Raw genomic sequence first — 24,419 nt, forward strand, 5'->3', positions numbered from 1 at the left:
TACACTGTGACTAAAACGTTTCATTCAAATAGGAAATGTGTCATCTACTAGTGTATTTACGGTAGAGGGAAGCAGAGAACTGCAGCCGTGCACGCCTCCTTCACCAGCGTCAGGACGTCCTTAAGCCGAAAACAGGAAAATACATTGGTGTGTCATTTAAACCTTACTGCTGTTTAACACAGTATTGTTGTGCAGAAATGATCGAAATGTTTATATCAGTGTAGATTTCAGACTGTCGTGCATCAGAAGAGGATGGTACGCATGTTGCAATATTCTGTCTTGGCTTGGTAAATGTTACAGCTGCCCTGATTATTAATTTAAAATAGACTTGCTTGGCCTTTATCCGCTAGATTCTTAACCTCGACCAGTCTGAGTTAGAGGATACTTTGCTGGCCGTGCTTTTAAATGCCAGTCATGTTTACTGTAGTGATGGGAGTCCGACTCATTTTCGCTAATCGGTTCATTCGAACAGTTCGTTTCATGGAACCGTTCGATTCAGTGATTCATTTTTCTCCTTGGCACGTACACACATTGCTGTTTATTATGCATGTTTATATTCATTTTAACAGTAATGTTTATTGTAATTCTATGTGTCAGTGTAGTGTCTTACAACCTTGATAAATAACGTCTAAATACGTCTTTTAAAAACTATAATAAAAATATAATTTGCATTTGTTAAACCAAACAAAGATTAAAGTTACTCTCTTGGGTGTAGTAATTCCTACAAATTATTTTCGGCTAACTTTTAGTTCACTTTAGTCGCTCTTGTTATCAGTTCACTCACCCTTTCTCGACTCATTACAGTGAACCAGTTCAACCGATTGAAAAGATCCGACTCAAACGAACGATTTGTTCACGAATCGGAGAACGCTAATGTTAAATAAACTACCAGAGGTGGTGATGGTGCATTGATCTTAGGTACTAACATACGGATACAGTTCCTGACGAAGGTATATTCATGTATTCCTGCAGAACTCTAGCATTTTGGGTTGCTGATGTGCTCACTCGTTATGTCATGTTATGTGGCTCTTGCATTCTGTCAGACGTTGAAATGTTGCAATAATTTGCCCTTGTACAGGAAATAGTTGCAGTTCTATGGATATTCTGAAGCTACAGTCGGGCGTCTGTTAAGTTAATTTAAATGTCATTTATTAATTGCTACAGTGTGATGATTTGCATATATTTTGGTTCACTTTTCAGCAAAGGGGGTCCTGTTGATTTCCTGCTCTTCGCTGCATTAAGGACGTTCTAAAATAAGGAGGGCAATCATGACAGCTAAACAAGTAAGAGTGATGGTCCTCAATGACATGGAGAAACTCGACAGGACCCTCTTCCGTCTGGAACAAGGCAAGTTAAAGCTCTCCTTTATCGCTTTGCGTTGGCCTGTGATATAATAGTTTATTGTACTGTAATAATGACCAGTAGTTTGTGTTACGTGGGGAGCGTTTGTGGTTATTTATAGACGGTGTTGTGTTCTCAGGAGCCAGCCTCATGGCTCAATACCTTTTCATTCATGTACTAATAAATGGTAAATACAGCAGAAGAGTTTGGCACTGACTATATGAGAAGAATACTGTCATGCTTCCAAATGTGAACTGGACCACAAAACCAGTCTTAAGGTGCACAGGTATATTTGTAGCAATAGCCAAAAATACATTGCATGGGTCAAAATTATACAGTTTTCTTTTATGCCAAGTAAGTAAAGATAATGTTCCATTAAGATATTTTGCACATTTCCTATCGTAAATGTATCAAAACGTAATTTTTTATTAGTAATGTGCATTCCCAAAAACCTAATTTGGACAACTTTAATTTAATAGTGATTTTCTCAATATTTGGATGTTTTTGCACCCTCAGATTCCAGATTTTCAAATAGTTGAATCTCAGCCAACTATTGTCCTGTCCTAACAAACCATACATCAATGGAGCTTTCAGATTTCAAAAATTGACCCTTATGACTGGTTTTGTGGTCCAGGGTCTCATATGAGAAATTTAATCTATTCATATTGGAAAATTCCAGCAGACAAAACTTGTTAAGAACTACTCACTTTCAATTCCATGGTTAATTTTTGGAGGAGGTTATCATTTGTCTTACGTCGTAAGTTCAAAATCATATGCATCCTCATCCTCACATACTGTTAATGAATACTTTTAAATGAGCTGAATATAGTTGGCATCTAATTTTTTATCCAGATCTAAATTCTAGATCTTTTGAGAGATAATACAGTAACAGCATTTTTAAAAAAAAAACTACTATGATGGTAAATAATACAGAATTTATACAGTACAAATGAACATGGTTTTGCCATCTGATATTACTGTAGTATGGTACTGTTGTTATATCAGAATTTCAGTGATACTATGCGGACAAGTGATGGAAATGTTTTATAATGGTATTATGAAACTGTTTAATAAATACATACACTCACTGGCCACTATTAGATACACCTTGCTAGTACTGGGTTCGACCCCTTTTGCAATCACATGGTTGCCGCAGAATATTTTTATATTTTTATTTATCGGTTGCACATTTATGATACAAATCTCCAGTTCCACCACATTCCGAATGTGCTCTATTGGATTGAGATCTAGTGACTGTGGTGTCTGTTTGAGTACAGTGAACTCATTGTCATGTTCAAGAAAACAGCTTGAGATGATTTGAGATTTGTGACATCAGTGTTATCCTGTTGGAATTAGCAACTGTGTTCATAAAGGGATGGACAAAGTCAGCAACAATACTCAGGTAAGTTATGGTGTTTAAACAATGCTCAATTGGGACTAAAAGGGCCTAAAGTGAGCCAAGAAAATATCCCCACTCCGTTATACCACCAGAAGCCTGAAGCACTGATACAAGGCAAGATGGATCCATGCTTTCATATTGTTTACACCAAATTCTAACCCCACCATCTGAAAGTCGCAACAGAAAATAAAACTCATTAGTCCAGGCAACTGTTTCCAATCTTCGATTGTCCAATTTTGGTGAGCCTGTGGTAAAGTGTATCGTTAGTTTCCTGTTCTTCGCTGACAAGAGTGGCACCCAGTGTGGTCTTATACTGCTGTAGCCCATCTGCATCAAGGTTTAAAGGAGAAGTCCACTTTCAGAGCAAATATTTGCAGATAATGTACTTACCCCCTTGTCATCCAAGATGTTCATGTCTTTCTTTCATTCATGTTTTTCTTCCATATAGTGGACGTCTATGGTGCCCCGAGTTTGAACTTCCAAAATGCAGTTTAAATGCGGCTTCAAACGATCCCAAATGCGGTTGTAAGCCTTTTAAGAAGGGTCTTATCTAGCGAAACGATGGGTTATTTTCATAAAAATAATACAATTTATATACATTTTAATGTCAAACGCTCGTCCTTGCTCTCCCTGAACTGTTTTTTCCAGTTCATGACAGTTAGGTTATGCCAAAAAACTTCCATCTCATGTTCTCCCTCAACTTCAAAATCATCCTATATCGCTGTTTTACCTTTTTAGTTAAGGGTGTTTGATCTTCTTTGCATGTTCACTTCTGCACTTCTGCAGCGATGTAGGGTGATTTTTGAAATGATTTTTGAAGTTGAGGGAGAAAATACCTTTTTCAAGAGTTTTTCAAAATACCTGTCTTGAGTCAGAATACACAGAGTTCAGGGAGAGAAAGACAAGACGAGCGTTTGAGATTAAATAGTATTTAAATTGCATTTTTCTAATAAAAAAATTCCTAATCGTTTTGCTAGATAAGACTCTTATTCCTTGGCTGGGATCGTTTACAACCGCATTTGGGATCATTTGAAGCTGCATTTAAACTGCATTTTGGAAGTTCAAACTCTAGGCACCATATCAGTCCATTATATGGAGAAAAATCCTGAAATGTTTTCCTCAAAAAAACATAATTTCTTTACGACTGAAGAAAGAAACACACAAGCATCTTAGATGACAAGGGGGTGAGTACATTATCTGTACATTTTTGTTCTGGAAGTGGACTTCTCCTTCAACATTTTGTGTGTTCAGAGATGCTCTTCTGCATACTTTGGTTATAACAAGTGATTATTTGAGTTACTTTTGCCTCTCTATCACCCTGAACCAGCATGACCATTCATCAACAAGACATTCTCACTGGATATTTTCTCTTTTTCAGACCATTTTCTGTAATGTGGAAGATGGAAGTGTGTAAAAATCCCGGTAGATCAGTAGTTTATGAAATACTCAGACAAGGCTTTCTGGCATCATCAACTATGCCACATTCAAACTCACTTAAACCACCTTTCTTCACCATTCTGGTGCTTGGTTTAAACTTAAACAGATCATCTTAATCATGTCTACATGCCTAAATTCATCAAGTTGCTACCACATGATTGGCTTATATTTGCATTAACAAGCAGTTGAAAAGGTGTAACTAGCAAAATGACTGGTGTGTGTATGTCATGAACAGTTTTGTGCCATTTTCCGTTTTTTTAATTATTGTTTATTTATTGTAACCCAAAAATGGCAAAACATGAGTTGTGAAGCTTTCTGTGTTTCTGCTTAGGGTTTGAGCTCCAGTTTCGTCTGGGCCCCACTCTTCAGGGCAAAAACGTGCATGTTCACACCAACTACCCTGCAGAAGGGGAGCGATTTGAGCGCCACAAGTTCCACGTCTTAGACTGGATTAACCCTACTGGAAGAGAGGATGATTCGGACAAGTTCTGCACCCTTGACCTCAAGATTTCAGGCTCATACCAGTATTACTTTGGCCATGGGTCAGTTAGATGTCTAAATGTTTGCCTATACTGTCAGTTCTGCATCTATATTTTGTTAAAACAGTACATCATATCATTTATTTCTAACTCTTCAGAGATAAGGAGAAGTCTGGCGGTGGGTATATTGTGGTGGACCCAGTGCTCCGAGTAGGGGCAGACAACCACGTCTTGCCTTTAGATTGCATCAGTATCCAGACATACCTGTCCAAATGCCTTGGGCCCCTGGATGAGTGGCTGGACAGGCTACAAGTCTCCAAAGAGACAGGTAAAAAGACAGCTGGTGATATTATATTAGTTAAACTTTTACCACTTGTTTACCAAAAATGTCATCTTTAACTGCATTTGAACTTTTCTTATCTCCTTCTCTGCAGTCTATTTGATTATATGTACAAATCAATAACCAACAAATAACCATGGAGAAACTCAGCAAATAAATTTAAAGAGGTTAAGTTCGTAGGCCTAAAACAGCTGAAATGCCTGTAGTTTTTTGAAGTGAACAGTTTTTTATTTATTTCAAAATAGTCATGTTACTTTGCATTTTTAACAGTAAGTCCTATCAATGAAATCTAAGTAGTTCAGTAATTCTCTAAATTAAAGGATTAGTTGACTCACCCCATGTCATCCAAGATGTTCATGTCTTTCATTCTTAAGGAAAGAAATTAATTTTTGAAGGAAACATTCCAGGATTTTTCTCCATATGGTGGACTTCAGTGGAGGTCAACAGGTTGAAGTTTTAATGCAGCTTAGGGAGAGGAATAAGGGTCTTATCTAGCGAAATGATCGATCATTTTCTAAAAAAAAAATTAAATGTATATACACTGCCCTCCAAAAGTTTGGAAACACCCTAGAAAAGTGGGGTTTTGGACAATATTGGCATGAATCCTTTTTAATTTGTGACAATTTTGCACTGATAAGGGACAACACAAACTACGAAAACATATTTTATTACATAAACAGATTCATCAAAATATCCACCATTAGCAGCTATTACAGCTCTGCATAATCTGGGCCTAAATTCATTGTATTATAAACTTAATTGCCAATCAATTTTTGAAGCTATTAAGGTGTGCTGACCCAAAAATCTTTCAAAAACCTGGGCCAAGTTTAAACCAGTAACCAGGCATCACAGCTGGCAAAGGGCATGTCTGACTTTGACATGTATATGGCAGTATGGCATGTATTATCGCCATTATTATGTAATCAAAATGAAAATTGTTATTGCTGGTCTTCAATGATGATGTCAAGTTACTTCAATGTATTTGCACCAAAAAATGATAAGGATTTATGCTGATATCGTCCAAAACCACACTTTGCCAGGGGTGTTTCCAAACTTTTGGAGGACAGTGTACTTTTTAAGCACAAATGCTCATCTTGCTCTTGCTCGACCCCACGCATTACGTAATCACACTCGAGACGTACAGTAGATGGAAGTAGTTTACAAAGCGAACACAAAAATAAAGTCACACGCCCTTTAAAAAAAAGGGTAAAATAACATTGTTGGACGATTTTGAAGTTGGAGGAGAAAATGAGATGAGGTGTTTTTGCTCTATCCTAACTTTTTATCCAGAGTACACAGACGAAGGACTAACCATGTGTGACTTTTCCAGTGTGATTACGTAATGTGCATTGCAGAGCTAGTGCAAGATGAGCATTTGTGGTTAAAAAGTATAGATATTTAAAAAAAAAAATTAAATCAATTATTGTTTTGCTATATAAGACCCTTATTCCACAGCTAGGATCGTGTAGAGCCCTTTGAAGCTACACTGAAACTGCAGTTTGGACCTTCAACCTGTTGAAGCCCACTATATGGAGAAAAATCCTGGATGTTTTCCTTAACCTTAGTTTCAACCTTTTAATTTTTAAATTAAATTTAAACTTACTTAAAACCTTAATTTCTTTTTTTGACTAAAGAAAGAAAGACATGAACATCTTGGATGACAAGTGGTAAGTAAATTATCAGGAAATTTTTATTCTGGAAGTCAACTAATCCTTTAAAAGGTTAACGTTTCACATGAACAATGCTTTCCGATTAATTTATGAAGTTATATTGATACGTTTTTATGCCACAGATTGCTATGAATTGCATTTACAGTATGTGGTTTTATCACGTTGGTACATAAACTGAAACATTTTCCAGCGTTCAGTGAGTGATCTGTTTCAAAGTAACTGATTTCATGTTTCCTATGCATCTTTTTAGGGTATAATATGATTCACTTCACGCCATTGCAGACGCTGGGTGAGTCGCGCTCCTGTTACTCTCTGGCCGATCAGCTGGAGCTCAACCCAGACTTCTCCCCTCCCGGACAAACGTACACTTGGACTGATGCTGGCAACCTTGTGGAGAAAATGAAGAATGAGTGGAATATGCTTTGCATCACCGATGTGGTTTACAATCATACGGGTGTGTGTGTACACTTTTTCTACATTGCTTTATGCATAACTTTTTTTCACTTGGCAGACACGTTTATCCAAATAATTCATAAAAGCTACTGTACATGCACAATAAATATAAAAGAATTGGCAAACTGTTGAGAAATAATTTTAGATTGAGTATAACATGTCACAGGACTTTCCAAAAGTGTTGCATGCCAATTATCTGTCTGCGGGGTCCAGCTATAGTGGGTTATCTTATTCTGATTGAAAAAGCCACAGTTTCAAACTGATTGACTGTAATCTCCTGTAAGCCCCCACTAAAAGCCTCTCCATTGACTTCAATTCTAAAAATAGTTTATTTACAGAGAACAGGAGCTGTTGGTGCAACATTTGGCCTGTCTGATCTGTAATATGCTGCAGTTCAGCTGTTGCACAGAGCTGCTCGAGAGTCCCAGTATGTGCACCGAACACTAAAGAGAAACTTTAAAACTTTCATTCAGATATCCTGACTGATTGTGGAGGTTTAGAGAAGAGTGCGTTTATAGGTGACTTACTGCAGGGGAATTTGAATGAACTTGCTTTGCTTAGTTTTGTTAGAGCTTCTTTAGGTTCTGTTTGACATCACTAAGGATGTCACCGTAAGATCGTGTTTCTTTTTCCTTGAACTCTTTAACCTTTTCTTTGAGTTACACTGTTCATTGATATGTTAGAGTAATCAGGCTTAATAGAAAGCAAAGTTCATAGTTCATTGCTTCTACCAGAGCTCAGCAGAGTTAAAGGTCAAGGAGTGTATGATACCTTATCTGAAGCTGGGTGCAAATGCCACACATTTAAACAAGGGGAAGTCCAGTGCTGTGTGCCATATGTGCATTTATACACACACTGCTGTTCAAACGTTTAAGATCAGTAAGATTTTGAATGTTTTTAAAGAATTCTCTTATGCTCATCAAGGCTGAATTTACTTGATCAAAAATATAGAAAAAGCAGTAATAATGTGAAATAATTTACAGTTTAAAATAATGGTTTTCTATTTTAATATATTTAAAAAATAAGTTATTCCTGTGAGGCAAAGCTGAATTTTCAGCATCATCACTCCAGTCTTCAGTGTCACATGATTCTTCAGAAATTATTCTAATATGCTGATTTTTTTTCTTTTATTTTTTTTATTGCTTAATATATATATTTTTTGGAGCCTGTGATACTTTTCAGGATTCTTTGATTAATTAAAAAGTTAAAAACAACAGCATTTATTCAAAATAGAAATATTTCCGAACAATATGTCTTTGCTATCACTTTCTAATCAATTTAACACATCTCTGGTGAATAAAAAATAAATGTCATCTAAAAAAAGAAAATAAAAATGTATTGACCACAAACTTTTAAATGGTACTTTATATTGTTCTTTTTAACTTTTTATTTATTGAATAATCCTAAAAAAAGTATCAGCATATTAGAATGATTTCTGTGACACTGAAGACTGGTGTAATGATGCTGAAAATTCAGCTTTGGATCACAGAAATAATAAATTACATTTTAAAATATTATTCATAGAAAACAGTTTACATTGAATTAATATTTTACAATATTACTGTTTTTTTCTGTATTTTTAGATTAAAAAAATGCAGCCTTGATGAGGATCAGTAAGAAAATAAGAAACTTCTTTAAAAAAAACATTAAAAACTTACTCATCCCAAATTTTGTGTGCGTGTGTATGTTGTGCTATTAAAATATACACAATCTCTTATTCTCACTAAGGCTGCATTTATCATGCATTTATCAAACATACAGTAAAATCTGTAATATTGAGAAATATTATTACAATTTAAAATAACCTTTTTCTATTTAAATATTTTTTAAGTAAATTTTATTCCTGTCGTTGCAAAGCTGAATTTTCAGCAGTCATTACTCCAGTTATCAGTGTCACATGATCTCTCAGAAATCATTCTAATGTTGATTTGGTGCTCGATAAACATGTCTTCTTATTATAAAAGTTAAACTGTTGTGCTGCTTCATTTTTTTTTTTTGTGAAAACCGTGTTTTGTTTTGTTCAGAAAAATTTCAGGATGTTTTGATGAATAGAAAGTTTAAAAGAACAGCATTTCTTTCTTTATTTATTTGATGTTTGTTTCTTCATCTTTGTTCATTTTTGTTTATTTGGTTGACAATGTCATAACCACTGTGTTTTTTTTTTTTTTTCTTTTTTTTTTTATATCTTTCCCAGCTGCTAACAGCAAGTGGATTAAGAAGCATCCCGAGTGTGGTTATAACCTTGTGAACTCTCCCCATCTGAAGCCGGCCTGGGTGCTGGATAGAGCCCTGTGGCACGTCACCTGTGCTATAGCTGAGGGCAAATACGAAGACAAGGGTCTCCCAGCCCTAATCCAGAATCACGAACACCTCCATGTGAGCGAATCAGTATCTGTGGAAACCTTAAAACAGAATTCAGTTTGCATGTTCTTATTTCCTTCCAAACAAACCGTAATGTGTTTTCACTAGGCGATTCGTGGAGTTCTCTGGCAAGATGTGTTTCCCAAGATCAAACTGTGGGAGTTCTTCCAAATCAAAGTGGAACCGACAGTAGAGCAGTTCAGAACCTTACTCCAAAACGGTGAGTTTCTGGAAGGTTCTCAGAGGCTAAGAGAAATTAAAATTGTAATGTGTTTAGTGGTTTGTTTTAAATTGTCTGCACAGGAGCCAAACCTGATAGGAGCAAGACTGAGGGCAAACAGCAACTGAAGATCATTCAGGACCCTCAGTATAGACGTTTTGGTAACACAGTGGACATGAACTCAGCTCTAGAAACCTTTGTGCCCCATGGGTTCGTATGCTGCTGCATTGAGCATGTGTTCACTATAATGTGCTTGTTATACGTTGATTTTATGTTGCTGAATTACACATCGGTTTTATGTTGTTGTAGGAACAGCCCCGGTGCCATTGAAGATTGCTGTAACTGGCTGAAGAGAAGACTGGAAGAAATTAATGGTGAACAGTTTCATGAAATCAAGCACCATCAGGAACAGGTGAGTCTTTCTCTTTACATTTAACTCTAATTTCTATGGAATCCAAACCAGTGATCTCATTTTTTACCTCCAGGCTACCAACTGCATTGCTGGAACTGTAAGCTATGAAAGACTTGCTGACCACGGACCCAAGTTGGGCCCCGTCACCAGAAAACATCCTCTGGTTACTAGGTAGCACAGTTCATTCAATCAGCCTCTGTTGAAATTTTAGTATCATATTCAAAGTTAGCAAATGTTTGCTATGATATTTAAAGGAAAAGTTCACTTCCAGAACAGCAATTCACAAATAATTTACTCAACCCCTTGTCATCCAAGATGTTCATGTCTTACTTTCTTCAGTCGTAAATAAATTATGATTTTTGAGGAATACATTTCAGGAATGTTCTCCATATAGTGGACTTCTATGGTGCCCCCAAGTTTGAACTTCCAAAATGTAGTTTAAATGCAGCTTCAAAAGGCTCTAAACAATCCCAGCCGAGGAAGAATGGTCTTATCTAGCGAAACGTGTGGTCATTTTGAAACAAATTGACAATTTATATGCTTTTTAGCCTCAAATGCTTGTCTTGTCTCGTCTGTGTCTGTGTAGTACAGTCTTGTCTCATTTTCTTCTTCAATGTCAGAATCACCCTACATTGGTGTTTTACATTTTTTTGGAAAGGCCATCTGATGGTCTTTGCATGTTCAATTTGTAAACCTGGGTCGGTACTTCTGCAGCTATGTAGGACGATTTTGAAGTTGGGGAAGAAAATGAGATGGGAGTTTTTCGACATACCCTAAGTGTATTGACTGTATCAAATTGGAAAAAAACAGAATTCACACAGACTTAGACAAGACGAGCGTTTGAGGTTAAAAAGTATAGAAATTGTCAATTTGTTTCGAAAACGACAGATCGCTTTGCTCAATATGACCATTTTTCCTCGGCTGGGATCGATTAGAGCCATTTGAAGCTGCATTTTGGAAGTTCAAACTTGGGGGCACCATAGAAGTCCACTATATGGAGAACATTCCTGAAATTTTTTCCTCAAGAAACATAATTTTTTATCGACTGAAGTAAGAAAGACATGAACATCCTGGATGACAAGGGGGTGAGTACATCTGTAAATTTTCTCCTTTAATGTTGTTTTGCCTGCATGCAGATATTTCACTTTCCCATTTGAGGAAGCAACTTTGGAGGAGGATCTGGAGCTGATAAATCAACCAGAAAAGTCATGTCACTTCCTGGCCCATAATGGCTGGGTCATGGCAGACGATCCCCTGAGGAACTTCGCCGAGCCAGGTTTTGTTGTATTTAAATTGAATTAATTCATTTATTTAGTTATTTTTATGTAATTTTTTTTTTTCTATTTTTGCTTACTAAAAGTTGTGCTGGTTACATGCGTGCTTGTCAAATTTAATTATGTCACAGTAGATTTCAATGAGAGTAGTGATGTAATTCTGATAGTAAACACAAGGTGGTGATATCAACACATTTACTAAACCTTAATCGTTTGCAACACTTGCCAAGCCTTTTTGGCAGTAAGGTGAATTAAAGTTGCTTTTTCTTGTCCTCATTCTGGTTAGGGTCCAACGTCTACATCAGGAGGGAGCTGATCTGCTGGGGTGACAGCGTTAAACTGCGGTATGGCAATGGGCCCGAGGACTGCCCCTACCTGTGGGCCCACATGCAGAAATACACTGAGATTACGGCCAAGCACTTTGTGGGAGTGCGTCTGGACAACTGCCATTCAACTCCGCTGCATGTGGCTGAGGTACCTTGACAGTGTCAAAAGATGGATTATTACTTTTGGCTAGATCAGAGATGAATTACGTGTTTGAGAATAACTATGTGTAAAGATGAATATTAGACATGGGGGGCAGGAAGAACTGCCCCCCACATTTTCATATGACAAGCTCATTAGTTACTGTCTTGGTTAGTACATTTTGGATAAGGATTGTTCCCCATCCACCAATTGTTCTGTCATTGGCTGTACTTCACACTGAAGTATATTAAGTGTGGCTTGTTCTCCATTCTTTGCTTATTGATAAACCAGTGATGGTATAAGGGTCATGCTATGCAACCTGACGCTATGTGCAATTTTAATATGGTGTTTTTATTGTAAAAAGTGTAATATGATTTAATAAGATTTTAATAGTCTTTTGAAACTTTTAGTCATTTGAATCTTGATAAAATGCGTTGAACCAGCATGTTAGTTATATCCTCAGAAGGGTACCAGGGTTGACAGTTTAACATTACAAACTTTGTGCTCAAGAGCATGAAACTACAAGTTCACTTCCAAAACAAAAATCAAATTTCATGTCTTCCTTTCTTCAGTCGTAAAGAAATTATGTTTTTTTGAGGAAAACATTTCAGGAATTTTCTCTGTATAGAGGACTTCTATGGTGTCTGTGAGTTTGAACTTCCAAAAATGCAGTTTAAATGTAGCCTTAAAGGGCTCTAAATGATCCCAGCCGAGGAATAAGGGTCTTATCTGGTGAAACGATCAGTTATTTTCTAAAAAAAAAAAAAATACCTCAAATACCTAATTTAAAAATGTTATTGTGCATTTTTTCCGGTGCAAGACAGTTAGGGTATGTCGAAAAACGCCCATCTCATTTTCTCCTCCAACTTCAAAATCGTCCTACATCACTGCAGAAGTACCAACCCAGTGTATACAAAGTGAACATGCAAAAAAATGTTTTACAAAAAAAGGTAAAACAGCGATGTAGGACGATTTTGAAGTTGGAGAAAATTAGATTTTTCAACATACCCTAACTGTCTTGAACCGGAGTGCACAGAGTTCACGCAGAGCTAGACAAGATGAAAATTAAAGTTAAATGGTATATAAATTGTACCATTTTTTTCTAAAATAACCGATTATTTCACTAGATAAGACCCTTCTTCCTCGTGGAGCTGTATTTAAACTGAAAAGGGAACTTCTGAAAGGGAACTTCTCCTTTAAAAAGAAAGTAAAGCTGATGATTCTACAAATATCCACTTTCCATTATCTGTTTACTATACAAAATCATAGTAACAGATCATCTCTTAATCCAAGTGTTAAAAAAGGAGATTTGAGAGTTCAGTTCTTTAAAGGAATAGTTCAGAAAAAAAAATTGTTGAAAATGTACTCTCAGGCCATCGAAGATGAGTTTGTTTCTACATCAGAATAGATTTGTAGAAATTTAGCATTACATCACTTACTCACCAATGGATCCACTGTAGTGAGTGGGTGCCGTCAGTCCAAAGAGCTGATGAAAACATGACAATAATTCACTAGTAATCCACTTAACTCCAGTCCATCAGTTAACGTCTTGTGAAGTGAAAAGCTGTGTTTGTAAGAAACAGATCCATCATTACAATGTTTACCAATCCAAAATTCATAATAATGCTTCATCCAGTGAAAAAGTCCATCCCTTCTTGTACTTTCACATCAAGATCGACCAACATATTTGTTTAGAACTGTTTTTGTTTGTAAAAGGTGCTTGATCTTTAGCCAGAAACAACAGTTTGAAGTTAAAAACATCTTAATGATGAATTTATTACAAGCATGCAGCTTTCTACTTTAAAAGACATTAATTTATGGACTGAAGTCGTGTGGATTACTTGTGGATTATTGTGATGCAGTTTGATCTCTCATTTTCACGGCACCCATTCACTACAAAGGATCCAGTGGTGAGCCAGGGCTAGATTTCTGCAAATCTGTTTATCTAAATTTCTAAAACTCATCTTCAGTGGCCTGACAGTGAGCACATTTTCAAAAAAATATATATTTTTTTGGATGAACTATTACTTTAGGCAGATGCTGTCTTTTTAAATAATGCTGTTTATAAAAATGCTTAATTCATATGTAATTTGAAACACAAGAGTGACCTGTTATTGGAGGTGACTGTGTCAAAGTAATGACCATTTATTTCAGAAATGAGTAACAGCTGTTTATTGTTATTTTAACACGTATTTACCCACCTTTTTCTTCCCGTAAGAGTGGGCACAGCCATTTGTAAATTTTATGGGTCTGACTTCCAGTCTCATCTGCATCCAGTTATTTTTAGCTGTGCAAAACAGCTCGTTTTGCTGCTGGATATTGCAAATTGGTGTGTCTTACCATATTATGATATTGCACTTAATCTTAATTATGAACACAGTGGTTTTGTAGCGCAGTTTTACCGTTTACTGCACATGGTTATTCATTCTCATTATTTCCCTATAGCAAACACTATACAAAACACTTTAGCATCAGTTGACAGTTTTTTTAAGCTAGCAGCGCCTCTCACTTTTAACATGTTGTGCTCTGCAGACCATGTTGGCAGCAGCCAGATCAGTCAGACCCAATCTCTATGTGATAGCCGAGCTCTTTACAGGCAGCGAGCTGATTGACAATGTGTTTGTTAACCGGCTGGGAATAACCAGTCTTATCAGAGGTATTGGAGAGTCTTTTAGCATGACACTAACAATGTCTTATCTGTTTGTCTTTCTTTTTTGCATTGCATCACCTGTCATTTTCTCTCTGAACTATCTCTCCTAAATATATATACGTCCAAAATCTCTCACCTTGACTTTATTGTCTCATTTTGGCTTCATTTGAGGCATGACCGTCTCCCTTTTTTAATTTTTCACACCCTACCTGACATACTAACAACCGTGGTTTGGTTTCCTCTTGGCTGTTCGTCTTGCCCTAACCCTGCTTGCTGCAGTTCATGCTGGATGCCGCCCGCACCCTCAGGCCTGACCTGTACGTGGTTGCCGAGCTCTTCACAGGCAGCGAGGAGCTGGATAATGTCTTTGTGACTAGATTAGGAATCTCTTCACTCATCAGAGGTATGGCCTTCTAATAGCCTGGTCTTGCATTGTGGCTGTTTCATTATATCGTAATTCTAATTATAACATTTTGAATTGTTAAACTACCATCACCAGTCAAAAGTTTGGGATCGGTAAGATATTTTAACCAAGGCTGCATTTTTTATCAGAAAGACAGTAAAAAGAGTAATATTGTGAAATATTTCTACATTTTAAAGGAGAAGTCCACTTCCAGAGCAAAAATTTACAGATAATGTACTCACCCCCTTGTCATCCAAGATGTTCATGTGGGTTTTTTTTTCCAGCTGTAAAGAAATTATGTTTTTTGAGGAAAACATTTCAGGATATTTCTCCATATAATGGACTGATATGGTGCCCCGATTTTGAACTTCCAAAAGGCAGGTTAAATGCTGCTTCAAACGATCCCAAATGTGGTTGTAAATGATCCCAGCCCATGAAGAAGGGTCTTATCTAGCAAAACGATCAGTTATTTTCATTAAAAAAAAATACTTTTTTATCTCAAACGCTCGTCTTGCCTTGCTCTCCCTGAACTCTGTGTATTCTGGCTCAAGACAGTTAGAGTATGTCGAAAAACTGCAATCGTATTTTCTCCCTTAACTTCATAAATCATTTCAAAATCATCCTACATCACTGCAGAAGTACCGACCCAGTCAAAGAAGATCAAACACCCTTAACAAAAAAGGTAAAACAGCAATATAAGACGATTTTGAAGTTGAGGGAGAACATGAGATGGGAATTTTTCAACATACCCTAACTGTGATGAACCGGAAAAAAACAGTTCAGGCAGAGTGAGACAAGACGAGCGTTTGACATTAAAAAGTATATAAATTATATTATTTTAATGAAAATAACAGATTGTTTCGCTAGATAAGACCCTTCTTCCTCAGCTGGGATCATTTACAACCGCATTTGGGATCGTTTGTAGCTGCATTTAAACTGCATTTTGGAAGTTCAAAATTGGGGCTCCATATCAGTCCATTATATGGAGAAAAATCCTGAAATGTTTCCCTCAAAAACATAATTTCTTTATGGCTGAGAAAAGAAAGACATGAACATCTTGGATGAGAAGAGGTACATTATCTGTCAGTTTTTGTTCTGGAAGTGGACTTCTCCTTTAAATAACAGTTATCTATATTAGTATATTTTAAAATTTATTCATGTGATGGCAAAGCTGAATTTTCAGCGTGATATTTTTGTGATTTTTTTTTTTTTTTTTTTTTTTTTTTTTTTTTTTGATAAAGAGTACAGCATTTATTTGAAGAAGAAGGTTTTTGTAACTTTTTAAATGTATTTACTGTTACTTTTAATACATTTAATGCATTCTTGCTGATAAAATTAATTTCTATTAATATTAAAATCTTAATGAACTTAAACTTTTGAATGGTAGTATGTGCAGAAACTGAATCTGATTCTACCTAGCTTGACATCTTAACCACAAATTAATTTAAGTCTTAGCTTTTCATCATTTACTCACCTCAAACCAGTATGGCTTTTTTCTTCTGGATTAAAGCTTCTAAACTTAAAAAATGATGCAAAATCACCATAAAACTAACCAAAAAATGTAAAAGTAGTTGACATGTCTTCTAATGTCAAACAATAGATTTGATTAAGAAATGGGCCTAATTTGAAATCATTTATTGAAAATCTTGCCATTTAGCTCTCCTTGGTGTGTTTATGAGAGGTGGCAATGTCAGATTCATGAAAGATCAAATTTTTGAATGAACCAATTAATCTGGTGCAAATGATTTCTTTGTGTATAATTTAGAATTTTAAAAAATTAAAGTCATACAGGTTTGCAATGACTTGAATGTGAGTGAATACTGATAAAGTTAAAAAAAACATTTTGTGAGAAATAAGTAGCACATATTAAAATGATTCAGCGTTCATATTTTGCATTGTGCTGTTGTAGAGGCAATGAGTGCTGGAGACAGTCATGAGGAGGGTAGGCTGGTGTACCGGTACGGAGGAGAGCCTGTGGGGGCTTTTCTTCAGCCCAGTCTCAGGCCTCTGGTGCCCAGCATTGCCCATGCCATGTTCCTAGACGTCACACATGACAATGAGTGCCCTATTCAGGTATAGCATTTCAGACATGTACTACAGTATGTGGACAGAGCTACTTGAATGAGTTCTTATTTTGATGTTCTGTGTTGTAGATCCGCTCTGTATATGATTCTCTGCCCAGCTCTGCTATTGTTTCTATGGCCTGCTGTGCCACTGGTAGCACCAGAGGCTATGACGAGTTAGTACCCCACCAGGCAAGATATTAACTTCTCACAAACTCACAAATACATGAACTGAGTTCATTTTTTGAGTACATCTAAAAAGTCCTTCTTTTATATCTGCCCTTAAGATCTCAGTGGTAACAGAGGAGCGTTTCTATAGCAAATGGAATCCTCAGGCTAAGCCGTCGTCCCCTGGTGAGGTCAACCTGCAGTCAGGAATCAACGCCGGAAAGCTGGCCCTCAGCCGGCTACACCAGGAACTGGCATCAAAAGGCTTCAACCAGGTAAATATGCAACCTTGAGACCTTCTGTGGGTCCACAATAACAGTTAATGTATGCCACATGAAGTCTGCACCAATTCAGTATTGGCAGAAAGGCGCATCATGGCTGCAACAATTGCTCTAGTGTGTAAATGAATAAAAATAAGAATGAAAACAAAACCCTGTTTATAATGGAAATCAACTAACATGAGTAAAAGAAACTGCATTTGGATAAAGAATGACTGAAAAATTAAAACAACCGTTTTTAAATAGCTATTTGCACATGGTGCACATCACACCTGCAGGTGGCGATATGGCATTTGACACCAGAAAGGTTGCCAATACTTGTTTAAAGTTCATATTGTAGGTTTTGCCAACACATTAAAATAACACATGCATTTAAAATGTTATATTTTAATTAGAAGCTAAAAATAACCTGAAATTAAGAGTGCATTAGTATAACATTTTATAGAAATAATAATAAATGATGCTGAACTGTAATAAAAACTTGGTTCAATTAAATGCAATCATTTAAACTAACAAAACCATTGCTGTTATGTATGTCTAATATACATGTTTCATATATGTTTCATTATAAACCCAATATTATAAGCTAAAAATAACTATATTAAAAACTAAACTAATAAGTAAACACAGTTAGTAATAAGTTGTATTAAAATACAATAAAATAAACTTTGACGAGTTTACACAATTTACTAAATAAATCATTGCTGGAACAAACTAAAAGCTAAAGAAATAAATGTTTAAATTTATACATAGTAATTAATGTTATATATAACATTAAAAATTTTAAACTCTGTATATAAAATTATAAGCTAAAAATAACCTAAAACATTAGAAGTACATTTGTAACGAGTAAAATGAATTCATAGTTTTATTACATTTTAAATAGAAGCTAAACATAACCTGAAATTAAGAGTGCATTAATACATTAATATTAATTTTTATAAAAATAATAATGGAATATGCAGAACTGTAATAAAAGCTTGGTTCAATTAAATGCGATTAAATAAACTAACAAAACCATTGCTGTTATAAATATGTAATATACATATATGTTTCATAATAAACCCAATATTATAAACTAAAAATAATTATATTAAGAACTAAACTAATAAGTAAACAGAATTAGTAATAAATAGTATTAAAATGCTAATGAAAATACACTATAATAAATCTGAACAAGTTTAATCAATTAAATAAATAAATAATTGCTGGAACTAGCTAAATAAAGAAAGAAATTCAAAACTGATATATAGTATTCAGTATTTTACATTTGATATATTTTATATATAGTATATTTTACATGTAAAATGTTAAATACTAAACATAAAACATAAATAAAAATTATAAGCTAGAAATAACCTAAAAGCATTTTGTAAATTTGTAAATAGTATTAAAATAAAATAAATTAATATTTTTATTACATTTTAAATAAAAGCTAGAAATAACCTGAAATTAAGAGTGCATTAATATTACATTTTATAGAAATAATAATGAAAAATGCAGAGCTGTAATAAAAACTTCAAATGCTTCAAATAACTTAAATGCAATCAGTTAAACTAACAAAACCATTACTGTTATAAATTTGTAAAATACACATATGTTTCATAATAAACCCGGTATTATAAACTAAAAATAACTATATTTTGAACTAAACTAATATGGAAACAGAATTATTAATAAATAGGATTGCAAATAGTAATGCAAATAAAAATACGCTATAATAAACCTGGACGAGTGTAATCAAATAAATAAATCATTGCTGGAACAAACTAACTAGATAAAGAAATAAATAGTAAAATTTATATATAGTATTTAATATTTTATATATGTTATATTACATATATGTATTACATATAAAATGTTAAACACTATCTATAAAATTATAAGCTTGAAATAACCTAAAAACATTAAAAGTACATTTGTAAATATTAGTAAAATAAAAATAAATTCATACTTTTATTACATTTTAAATAGAAGCTAATAATAACCTGAAACTTTATAGAAATAACAATGGAAGATGCAGAACTATAATAAAAATTCAATTAAATGCAATCAATGAAACTAGCATACCCATTGCTGTTATAAATGTGTAATTTACATGTATGTTTCGTAATAAACCCAATATTATGAACTAAAAATAACTATGTTAAGAACTAAACTAATAAGTATTTAAATGCAGATGAAAATACGCTATAATAAACCTGGACGTGCTTAAACAATTAAATAAATAAATAATTGCTGGAACAAACTAACTAGCTAAAGAAATAAATGTTAAAATTTGTATATAGTATTTAAGATTTTGATTATATATATTTTTTATATATATTGCATATAAAATGTAAAATACTATATATAGAATTATAAACTAGACATAATCTAAAAACATTAGTACATTTTTAAATAATATTAAACATAAAATTATGTATTCAAAACTATAATAATATTTAACAAGCTTCATTAATATGTCTTTGGGTGTTTTCTTAGGTGTTTGTGGACCAGGTGGATGAGGACATTGTGGCGGTCACTCGTCATTGTCCCAGTACACACCAGTCAGTGGTGGCTGTGTGCCGCACTGCTTTCAAGAACCCCAAACACCATCGCTATACAGACGAGGTTCCACCGATGTGCATCCCAGGTGTGTCAGAGCTTCGCTGCTTCTTATCAGAGAGGCTGAACCTTCTTTGTATTTAACTGGATGAGATTTCCTCTCTCACTCGCCCTCATTGAAATTCTGTTCTGGCATCTGGTTTTATTCTGTCTCGATAATGTGTCCTTGGACTTAATGCCTGACTGGAAGCCAAATCTCTCTGAAATCTCACAGGTAAGATAGAGGAGGTGGTGCTGGAGGCGCGTACCGTGGAGAGGCAGGCGGGCTCCTACAAAAAAGATGAGAGGAGCATTAATGGCATACCTGGGTACACAGTGGAGATTAAAGAGCACATCCAGGTAACCTGAGTGCTGTGAGACCGCTCTAATTATAACTGTCCTAAACCGACACAATGGCCTCCGCTGAGAACACTCATTCACAAAACGGCAAAAGCACAACCCCTACCCTGCAGTTTAAACACCACAGCCCTCAAAGAGCTCTGGTTTCATCTCAAGTACTTGTTTTGGTAAACCTCCCCTTTCCTGCCTGGTTGTAAATGTCTGCCGCCCGGACTTGCATGGCCCTTTTGATTGCCTCTACTGTCAACATTGCACGAGTCAATCTTATCTTTTGGTCTCAGAGGTTCCTTTGTTTGCATCTCTGTCTTTTCTCAGCTGAAGGACAGTAAGGTGGTGCGGCAGGCTGGAGTGACGTCTCGAGGGCGCAGTGAATATGTGCAGGAGATCTTGTTTGAACAGCTGACGCCTGGAAGCGTTATTGCTTTCAGGTTAGACGTCAAAAGCTTTAACTGTCCCTGAACCGAATCAGGATTTTACCTAGATTTTGCAGTGAAGAGGTGATTTTATGTGTCTTTGCTGACTGAACGTTTTAATTTCTTTAAAAAAAAAAAAAACGTACTGTTGGCAAAATGTTTAACAGAATGGTTGAGTTCACTCCTGAATTAAAATTTCCTGATTTCCTGATCCATTTACTCACTCCCTTGTCATCCAAGATGTTCATGTCTTTCTTTCTTCAGTCGTAAAGAAATTACGTTTTTTGAGGGAAAACATTTCTGCATTTTTCTCTATATAATGGACTGATATGGTGCCCCGATATTGAACTTCCAAAATGCAGTTTAAATGCAGCTTCAAATGATCCCAAATACGGTTGTAAACAATCCCAGCCGAGGAAGAAGGGTCTTATCTAGCGAAATGATTGGTTATTTTCATTTAAAAAAATACGATTTAAATACTTTTTAATCTCAAACGCTCGTCTTGTCTTGCTCTCCCTGAACTCTGTGTATTCTGGCTCAAGACAGTTAGGGTATGTCGATTTTCTCCCTTAACTTCAAAAATCATTTTAAAAATCATCCTACATCACTGCAGAAGTTCCGACCCAGTCTTTGCAACGTGAACATGCAAAACTGATCAAACACCTTTAACAAAAAAAGGTAAAACAGCGATATAGGGCGATTTTTGAAGTTAAGGGAGAACATGAGATGGGAGTTTTTCGACATACCCTAACTGTCATGAACAGGAACAAAAACAGTCCAGGCAGAGTAAGACAAGATGAGCGTTTGGCATTAAAAAGTATATAAATTGTATTATTTTTATTAAAATAACTGATTGTTTCGCTAGATAAGACCCTTCTTCCTCGGCTGGGATTGTTTACAACTGCATTTGGGATCATTTGAAGCCACATTTAAACTGCATTTTGGAAGATCAAACTCGGAGCACTATAGAAGTCCATTATATGGAGAAAAATGGTGAAATGTTTTCCTCAAAAAACACAATTTATTTACGACTGAAGAAAGAAAGACATGAACATCTTGGATGATAAGGGGGTAAGTAAATTATTTGTAAATTGTTGTTCTAGAAGTGGAGTTCTCCTTTAAGGTTTTTGAGGAAAATATTTCAGGATTTTTCTACATATAGGGGACTTCAATGGGAGCCAATGGGTTGAAGGTCCAAACTGCAGTTTCAACGCAACGTTAAAGTGCTCTACAGGATCCCAGCTGAGGAATAAGGATCTTTTCTAGCGAAACAATTAGTAATTTTTTTTAAAAAAAATAATACGAATATATATACTTTTTAACAAGAAATGCTTGTCTTGCACTAGTTCCCCAATCCCCATGCAATTCCCCATTGAAGTCCACTATATGGAGAAAAGTCCTGAAATGTTTTCCTCAAAAACCTTAATTTTTTTTTCGACTAAAGAAAGAAAAACATGAATATCTTGGAGGACATAGGGGTGAGTAAATTATCAGGAAATTGTAATTCTGGAGTGAACTAATCCTTTTGTTTTTTATTATTATTAGTTTTAAGGGTGAAGTGTCTTTCTTTCTCAGGGTGAGTCTGGACCCCAAATCTCAGGAGCTAGTTGGTGTGTTAAGGAACCATCTCATTCAGTTCAATCCACTGTATAAAGCAGGAAGTCTGCCTGATCCGAACACACCCGACATACTGAAGAGTCCACTGACACAGTGAGTTCACATTTCATCCACATTTACGCTTTTCCACCATCATGGTGCTGGTGCCCAGCCTAGATCCTTTCTGCAAGTTTCCACTGAAGCTAATGGACACCCCAATCCTGTTTCATACATCATTTCATACATATTTTGGACTATGGGGAGTGCCGTTATTTCGATGACATGAAATGGTTGCACTCGGTGAACTACTGCCGCTACCTGTTGCTATTTTTAGTGCAACACAACTCAGAAAATAAAATACTAATACGATGCCACATTGTGCAGCTTTTGGTTGTTATTTTCAGTCGAAGGGCAACAAGATAAGCGATATAACTCTTTACTGCTTTCCTAGCGATAAGAAGAGGAGAAAAGAATGGGAAGATGTCTGTGGATGAATAAAACTTCCTAAAGACCCATACCTTTGTTCTCTTCACTTTAGCCCTGATGCCTTTGAGGCTTTTAGTAGACCGCAGCTACTCTGAAAGAGCTTACAATCAACAGAGACAAGAAACGCTAGATGCCATCCTGGCAGGATGTAAACATGCTCGTTATGACGCCATGGTCACTAAAGGAGTTTCTCAGCGCGGATTTCACTCGATATCCAGAGCGTTTAGACTCCTTGTGGGGAAAATAGATGGTACAGCATTTAAGCCTATGCTTATATCCATCGCCACCTGTAATACATTACATTATATAAAGCCATACAAGTCTTAATACCCGGGGTTCTGTTTAAGAGTTTCTGCAGCCTCATAGTCTTGATCTCCTTTGTAGATTTTCTCTCCGTGTACAAAGAACTGAACATTTATGCCTTTGTTCATTGTTGAGGAGTTCTGAAGATGCTTTTTCGTGTTTCTTCTCCACACCAGGATTATGTCTAAGATGACTCTGGCTGATATGAACATGCTTCTGTTTCGCTGTGATGCTGAGGAAAAGGAAGATGGAGGAGGCTGTTACAATATCCCAGGCTGGAAGCCTCTGAAATATGGTGGTCTGCAAGGTACTGATGAAACCTGTATTTAAAGGAGTAGTTCACTTCCAGAACAAAAATATACAGATAATGTTCTCACCCCATTGTCATCCAAGATGTTCATGCCTTTCTTTCTTCAGTCATAAAGAAATTATGTTTTTTGAGGAAAACATTTCAGGAATTATCTCCATATATTGGACTTCAGTTGTGCCCACAATTTGAACGTCCAAAGTGCAGTTTAAATGCAGCTTCAGAGGGCTCTAAATGATCCCAGCCAAGGAATAAGAGATTTATCTAGTGAAACAATTTTTCATTTTCTAAAAAATAAAAATGTATATACATAACCTCAAATGTTCATCTTGTCTAGCTCTGCGATGCACATGCGTACTCTGTGTAATCCGGGTCAATATAGCTCCAACTTCAAAATAGCCCTATATTGCTGTTTTACCTTTTTTTTTGTAAAAGGCATTTGACCTTGTTTGCATGTTCACTTTGTAAACACTGGGTTGGTACTTCTGCAGTGCTGTAGGACGATTTTAAAGTTGGAGAAGAAAACGAGATGGGAGTTTTTTGGCACAACTGTATTGAGCTGAATTACACAGAGTACGCATGCTAGACAAGATGAGCATTTAAGGTTAAAAAGTATATCTTTTTTTTTTTTTTTTTTAGAAAAAGACCGATAGTTTTGCTAGATAAGATCGTTTAGAGCCCTTTGAAGCTGCATATAAACTGCATTTTGGATGTTCAAACTCACAAGCACCATTGAAGTCCACTATATGGAGATAATTCCTGAAATGTTTCCCTCAAAAAACATAATTTTGTTTACGGCTGAAAAAAGAAAGGGATGAACAACATCTCGGGTTAGTACATTATCTGTTAATTTTGTTCTGGAAGTGAGCTACTCCTTTAACAGGACAATATACATTAGGTTTGTGTTTTGTGCAGTGCTTTACATGTGTCACAGTAACTAGCAAAGAATGTTGTC

At 35.6% G+C, this 24,419-nt stretch overlaps 1 protein-coding gene across 4 annotated transcripts in view; it reads left to right on the forward strand.

Moving 5' to 3' along the window:
• Nucleotides 1-44: 44 nt before the first annotated feature.
• Nucleotides 45-24,419, forward strand: part of agla (amylo-alpha-1, 6-glucosidase, 4-alpha-glucanotransferase a) — a 33,429-nt gene continuing 9,054 nt past the window's right edge. Inside the window, exons 1-21 of one of the 4 annotated variants that reach the window (XM_051094489.1) lie at nt 45-147; nt 1,201-1,347; nt 4,509-4,719; nt 4,815-4,984; nt 6,917-7,120; nt 9,314-9,495; nt 9,589-9,700; nt 9,784-9,910; nt 10,010-10,112; nt 10,186-10,283; nt 11,249-11,388; nt 11,673-11,860; nt 14,384-14,507; nt 16,814-16,977; nt 17,058-17,159; nt 17,255-17,410; nt 19,898-20,048; nt 20,235-20,359; nt 20,675-20,787; nt 22,348-22,482; nt 23,334-23,464. In XM_051094489.1, coding sequence (XP_050950446.1) covers nt 1,269-1,347; nt 4,509-4,719; nt 4,815-4,984; nt 6,917-7,120; nt 9,314-9,495; nt 9,589-9,700; nt 9,784-9,910; nt 10,010-10,112; nt 10,186-10,283; nt 11,249-11,388; nt 11,673-11,860; nt 14,384-14,507; nt 16,814-16,977; nt 17,058-17,159; nt 17,255-17,410; nt 19,898-20,048; nt 20,235-20,359; nt 20,675-20,787; nt 22,348-22,482; nt 23,334-23,464 — 2,815 coding nt within the window. In that variant the 5' untranslated portion in view covers nt 45-147; nt 1,201-1,268. Of the gene's footprint in view, nt 256-842; nt 951-1,200; nt 1,348-4,508; nt 4,720-4,814; nt 4,985-6,916; nt 7,121-9,313; nt 9,496-9,588; nt 9,701-9,783; nt 9,911-10,009; nt 10,113-10,185; nt 10,284-11,248; nt 11,389-11,672; nt 11,861-14,383; nt 14,508-14,780; nt 14,905-16,813; nt 16,978-17,057; nt 17,160-17,254; nt 17,411-19,897; nt 20,049-20,234; nt 20,360-20,674; nt 20,788-22,347; nt 22,483-23,333; nt 23,465-24,419 lie in introns of those variants that run through there. The other 3 variants (XM_051094469.1, XM_051094476.1, XM_051094483.1) reach the window with 3 other exon arrangements.

The sequence above is a fragment of the Labeo rohita genome, chromosome 2 (genome assembly GCF_022985175.1).
Source record: "Labeo rohita strain BAU-BD-2019 chromosome 2, IGBB_LRoh.1.0, whole genome shotgun sequence".
Taxonomy (NCBI): domain Eukaryota; kingdom Metazoa; phylum Chordata; class Actinopteri; order Cypriniformes; family Cyprinidae; genus Labeo; species Labeo rohita.